This window comes from Crocuta crocuta, unplaced genomic scaffold (assembly GCF_008692635.1).
Source record: "Crocuta crocuta isolate KB4526 unplaced genomic scaffold, BGI_CrCroc_1.0 scaffold70, whole genome shotgun sequence".
NCBI lineage: Eukaryota > Metazoa > Chordata > Mammalia > Carnivora > Hyaenidae > Crocuta > Crocuta crocuta.
The window spans coordinates 16,223,972-16,230,513 of NW_027528417.1; the positions used below are offsets into that span (position 1 = coordinate 16,223,972).

Here is a 6,542-nt window from a genome sequence, read left to right on the forward strand (position 1 = left end):
GGGGTTGTGGGAGGGGGGATGGGCTAAATGGGTAAAGGGCATTAAGGAATCTACTCCTGAAATCATTGTTGCACTATATGCTAACTAACTTGGATGTAAATTAAAAATAAACAAATAAATAAGTTTGTCAAGTTCTGCAAAAAAAAGCGATTTCAGTATTTGCTTTCACATAGAGTTCCTCAGGATTCTTTACTTTCCTCTTAGTTCTGTGCAATTCTATAGTTTTTTGTTTTAATTGTATCTATCATTAGGACTTGTTTCCAGGGTGTTTAGTGTGCCATAGTACCAGAAACAAACATCTGGCTCCTATTATTGGTCATAACATATTGTTCACTGGCTCTTGCTCCCTTTATTCTTTTTTTTTTTTAATGTTTTTATTTATTTCTAGGAGAGAGAGAGAGAGAGAGAGAGAGACAGCGTGAGCAGGGGAGGGTCAGAGAGAGAGGGAGTCACAGACTGAAACAGGCTCCAGGCTCTGAGCTGGCAGTCAGCACAGAGCCCGACGCGGGGCTCGAACCCACCAACCGCGAGATCATGACCTAAGCGAAAGTCGGACGCTTAACCGACTAAGCCACCCAGGCGCCCCTTGCTCCCTTTATTCTTATATGAATCAATTCCTTGGTTAGTGCCTCTCCATGTATTTCCGGACATCCCTCCAGGGTGGAAGAGGAGGTCCTACCTGTACTCGAGACAGGCTGCACCAGCTCCAAGGGTCTTTTTCCTCTCCTGCCTTCATCTACCCCCACTGGGTTTTGCAGGTGGCCACACCCTCTCCTGGAGTCTGCACTCTTGTGGTTCCACAGCTGCTCCTGGAGAGGGATCCAACTCAGGATCACTGGCTGAGGTTGGTTATCCTGTCTCTTTAGTCTTCACTTTGGAATAGTTCTTCCATCTTTCCTGGACTTTCTTGACTTTGACACGTACAGGTCAGTTATTTTCAGAATGTCTTCAGTTTGGTTTTGTCTGATGCTTCCTCACAATGACATTCAGATCATGCATCTCTGGCAAGAGCTGCATAGAAGTGATATTATGTTTGGCTCCTTGTGTTCTATTAGGAGGCCCACACTTTGATTCATTTCATTAACTTGGATCAGTTTATTAAGGTGGTTTTTGCCCAGTTTCTCCACTATGAAGTTACTGTTTTTCCTTGGTGTTAATAAGTATGTTGCAAGGAGGTACTTTGAGACCATGTAAATGTCCCATTACTCTTCAAATTTTTACCCACTAGTTTTGATGTTTTGTGGTTAGATTGTTACTATGATGGTTGCCACATGGTGATTTTTCTAATTCATTATTTAGGGAAAGTTTTCTCCTCCCCATTTATTTATTCATTTATTTGGTTATATCAGTATGGACTCATGGATTTTTATTTTATTTTAAATGTTTATTTATTTTTGAGAGAGTGAGAGAGCACTTGCGTGTGAGCAGGGGAGAGGCTTAGAGAGAGGGAGACAGAGGATCTGAAGCAGCTATGTGCTGACGGCAGAGAGCTCAAAGCGGGGCTTAACCTTCTGAACCACGAGATCATGACCTGAGCCGAAGTTGGACGCTTAACCAACTAAGTCATCCAGATGCTCTGGATTTTTATTTTATTAATAGAGACTTAAAATGAGCTACTACCATTATTTATTGATTTTGATATTTAAGTTGTCTTGAATCTGGCTAGTAGAAGCTCTTCAAACTGGGTCTGTACCCTTTTTAAATGCATTTTTTAGGGGCACCTGGGTGGCTCAGTTGGTTGAGCATCTGACTTCAGCTTAGGTCATGATCTCATGGTTCATGGGTTCGAGCCCCGCGTTGGGCTCTGTGCTGACAGCTCAGAGCCTGGAGACTGTTTCAGATTCTGTGTCTCCCTCTCTCTCTGATCCTCCCCTGCTCACACTGTCTCTCTCTCTCAGAAACAAATAAAACATTTAAAAACTTTTTTAAATGCATTTTTTATTGTGATGAAAACATATAATGTAAAATTTATCATCTTAATCATTTATAAGTATACAGTTCAGTACTGTTAAGAATATTCATGTTGTGAAATAAATTTCCAGAACTTTTTGTATTGCAAACTGAAACTCAATACCCATTGAACACCTCGCTTTTCTCTCTCCTTCCAGCCTCTGATAACTACCATTCTACTTTGTTTTTTTAAAAAATTTTTTCCCTAATGTTTATTTTTGAGAGAGAGAAACGGTGTGAGTGGGGGAGGGGCAGAGAGAGAAGGAGACACAGAAACCGAAGCAGTCTCCAGGTTCAGAGCTGTCAGCACAGGCCCTGATGTGGGGCCCGAACCCACAAACTGTGAGATCATGACCTGAGCTGAAGTCAGACACTAAACTGACTGAGCCACCCAGGTGCCCCTCTACTTTATGTTTCTATGAATGTGATTATTTTTTTAAAAAAAAATTTTTTTTTAATGTTTTATTTATTTCTGAGAGAGCGAGAGAGAGAGACAGCATGAGCAGGGGAGGGTCAGAGAGAAAGGGAGACACAGAATCTAAAGCAGGCTCCAGGCTCTGAGCTAGCTGTCAGCACAGAGCCCGACGCGGGGCTCGAACCCACAAACCGTGAGATCATGACCTGAGCCGAAGTCGGATGCTCAACCGACTGAGCCACCCAGGCGCCCCTGAATGTGATTACTTTAGATACCTTATGTAAATGGAGTCAAACAATATACATCTTTTTGTGATTGGCTTATTTCATTTAGCGGAATGTCCTCAAGGTTTATCCGTGTTGTAACATGTGACAGAATTTCCTTCCTTTTATTTTATTTTTTTTAGAATTTCCTTCCTTTTAAAGGCTGAATACTATTCATTATATGTATATTTCACATGTTGATAATCCATTCATCCAGTGATGGACATTTGGGTTGCTTCTGCCTCTTGGCTCTTAAGAGTGATGCTGTTATGAACATGGGTGTGCAAATATCTCTTGGAGACCTTGCTTTCGTTTCTTTGGGAAAAATACCCGGAAGTAGAATTGCTGGATTATACGGTAATTCTATTTTTAATTCTTTGAAGAGACCCCATACCATTTGCCATGGTGAGCATACCATTTTACATTCCTAGTGACAAGGCACAAGGGTCCCAACTTCTCCATATCCTCATCAACACTTCTTATTTTTGGGTTTTTTAAAAGAAATTGTAGCCATCCTAATTCGTGTGAAGTGATTCTATATTCTTTGGAACATCTCCACCATTCCGTGAGTACATCCATACCTTCTCGCGCACAGGCTGTTACAGGATCACTTTGCACTTCCCCTGACCTAGCCCTGGAATCATCCATTTCTCCCCCGAAGCCTCCCACCCATTCCTTTTAGTGAGGACGGTACTGAGAAACTAAAATCTGGGCACCTTTCAGATTAGTTTTCCTTTTGGCACTTTTGCTCTCCCCAATACTTAACACATGATTCTAGTGAGGCTGGGGTGACACACCCCCCTCACCCCAATCCCCAAACTAAGGATTAATGTCTAGAGCAAGCTTCCCATTTCTGAGCCCAGGGGGCTCACCATGATCTACTCCCCGAGATCTCCAGAGGGACACTGACCCAGCGAACCTCCCCAGTGGATATTCCTTAGGCTCAATTTGAGATTCCAACTGTAGGAAGCATTACACATATGGAAAAAAGTATTGAAATTAGGGTTTAGCTATTTTACTTGCGAGGCAAGACTGAAAAAATATTTGCGTGAGCACAACTTCTAAATTAGTATCTAGTTGGGCTATACATATGCATCTAGCAATGCAGTTTAATGGAAAGATTATAACTTTGAACTCTGAGCTGAGTTTGATTCCCTGCACTGATGCTGATAAGCGCTGTGACCTGGGTGAGTTTAAGCTCTGCAAGCATCTGTTTCCTTGTCTGTCAAATGAAGATAATAATAGTCATCTTGAAGAAATTTTCAGGGGAATGGAGACATGTGTAAAGAGATGAGGATGCTTTCTGGCATACAGTAGGCAGAACATTCCTCTCTTATGCCATATTTCATCATTCCTGGGGCCAGCAGCTTTGCTTATGCAATCCTTTGGAATCCAGGACTGTGAGGTCAAGGGACTACCTGCTTATGAGTGATTTGTAGGCTTTAACACTGTTTTCTTCCATTAGCAATCTATATCCACTTACTTTATTCCTTCTTTCCAGTGAACCTGCAACATTTCAGAAATACCACCAAGTGAGTCTGCTTGCAAGATTTAATCAAGATTTGGATAAAGTGGCAGCCATTTCCTTGGTGTTCTCTACAGGCTCTACAATAGGCCCGAAGTATAAGCTCAGAATTCTCCGAATGAAGTTAAGGTCACTTGCCCATCCAGAGAGGTGAGCCATCAGCAGGGTTTGACAAGCCCTGGTTTTTGAAAGATGTTATTAGTCCCTGTCCAATCTCCTTAGTCTGATGTTTAAAAAAAATTTTTTTTAAATGTTTTATTTATTTCTGAGAGAGAGAGAGAGAGAGAGAGAGAGAGAGATGGCATGAACAGGGGAAGGTCAGAGAGAGAGGGAGACACAGAATCGGAAACAGGCTCCAGGCTCTGAGCTGTCAGCACAGAGCCCGACATGGGGCTCAAACCCATGAACCTTGAGATCATGATCTGAGCTGAAGTCGGACACTTAACCGACTGAGCCACCTAGGCGCCCGCTTGGTCTGCTGTTTTAATAGGACTTCATCAATTACAATGAAGGAAGTGAGGGACTTTCAAAAATAGACTTGATAAAAATGAGTAACCCCATAATTCAAGAAAATTTTCCTGGTAGGAACTTAAAGATAAATGGCCCAATTAATCCAAAGAAATAATGTTGTTACATGCTTATAGTTACATAATTCTTCCCTAATCACTCCACCCACCCTGCTTGCAAGCTGGGAATTTGTTGTGGAAAAGAAAGTCTGGCAAATGCAGAGCCTAGTATAAAAAAAGGTACAAAATATTTGGAATATTTTATTCCATGGAGACAGTATGAAAGCACTATTCCAGGCTGAATTTGATAACTGCACTGAGAATGTCCTTGTTCTTAGGAAATGCACATTGAAGTATTAAGGGGTAAACAACCTATCCTCGTTGGTTCAGAAAAAATAAGCAACTCTGTGTGTGTGTGTGTGTGTGTGTGTGTGTGTGTGTGTGTGTGTGTACACGGGTGGACAGAGTCAAAGAGGGGAAGAAGGAGCAAAGCTGTTGTGGCATGTATGTTTTGTATGGTGCTATGTATCCAATGTATGGTGCTAGCATCCAGAGGATCCAGAGCAGAAAATGCTGAGCAGTCAGCACTTTATTCTTATGAATTCCTCAAAAAACTTTTTTTTAATGTTTATATGTTTATTTATTTATTTTGAGAGAGAGATTGTGAGCGGGGGTGGGACGGAGACAGAGGGAGAGAGAGAGAGAGAAAGAATCCCAAGCCAGGTTTGAACCCACAAACCCTGAGATCATGACTTTAATTGAAACCAAGAGTCAGAGGCTTAACCTATTGGGCCACCCAGATGCCCCTGGATTCCCTTTTCCCTAAAACACTTAATAATACGAGTTTCTTCTAAGAGGACAGTCATTACATCATAAAGCCATAGGACTTTCAATACTTTTTTTTCCTGATTACCAAAGGAATACATGTTGATTTTATAAAATCAGGAAAGTGCAAAAAGGGAAGAAAAATATCACCCATAATGTCATTATTCAGGGGCAACAACTGTCATTTCTTTTTAACCTCTTTTCTATTATTGCTTTAAACCTGGACATAGTTAGGTGGTAAATAAAATTTTATATCTCATTGATGGTGTGGGCTATGTTTATTTACCATAAACGTTTTCCTATAATGTTAGAAATCATTGCTCCACAATTTTATAACCTAAGGATATAATACAATTTATTTTCCTAGAATGGGATATTTTTACTACTTGATTGGCAAGGATATCTTGTCTTACTTTTGCAGGCCCCCATTGTGTCGGTATGATCTTGTGCTGATGGAAAACACTGAAACAGTCTTCCAACCCATTCTGTGCCCGAAGCTGCAGATGTAACTGTTCTCCGGACACATGAGCACCAGTAACATCAAGAAAGCTACGACTACCGGCTTTTTAAAAGCGTCACCTCACCTTTTCCTCAAGGCACATGAAAAGTATGAAAAAGCAGGGTTTTTTTTTCCCCAGCAGCGCCCCATGGATGTCACATTGCAAAATGTCAAACGACCTTGGATTATGTAACAATCCTGGGAAGGGAGCCCCTAAGTAGGGCAAGTCAGAAATAGCCAGGCTCCCAACAGCCCACAGTCTTGTGTGGCCGTGTCCTGGGGCCCTTTGTTCCGGCCTGTCAGTTCTGCTGCCAGTCACTCAGGCAGCTCTGCTCCGCAAGCATCTTAAAGGGAAGGTCCAGCGGGAGACCTCACTCTGGCCTCGACCCCACATGCCCTGTGCCAAACTCCTCCAGCTCGCTGCATGCAGAAAGGAATGGAGACTGGCCCACCTCACAGGGTGGCTGTGTGGGTGTGGGAGGCAAGTCTGTGAAGGATTCTTTGAAATCCCACAGGGGCCACATCTGTGAGTGGTTTGATAAATGTGAATGTGCTTTTA

General features: G+C 42.1%; 1 protein-coding gene across 3 annotated transcripts in view; it reads left to right on the top strand.

The window, feature by feature from the left end:
• The window catches only part of LIPH (lipase H), a 51,179-nt gene extending 44,637 nt beyond the window's left edge, over positions 1–6,542 (top strand). For 2 of the 3 annotated variants that reach the window (XM_077754555.1, XM_077754556.1), the window contains 2 exons: positions 4,130–4,303; positions 5,906–6,542. In XM_077754555.1, the coding sequence (XP_077610681.1) occupies positions 4,130–4,303; positions 5,906–5,993 (262 nt within the window). In that variant the 3' untranslated portion in view covers positions 5,994–6,542. Of the gene's footprint in view, positions 1–4,129; positions 4,304–5,905 lie in introns of those variants that run through there. The other variant, XM_077754557.1, reaches the window with a different exon arrangement.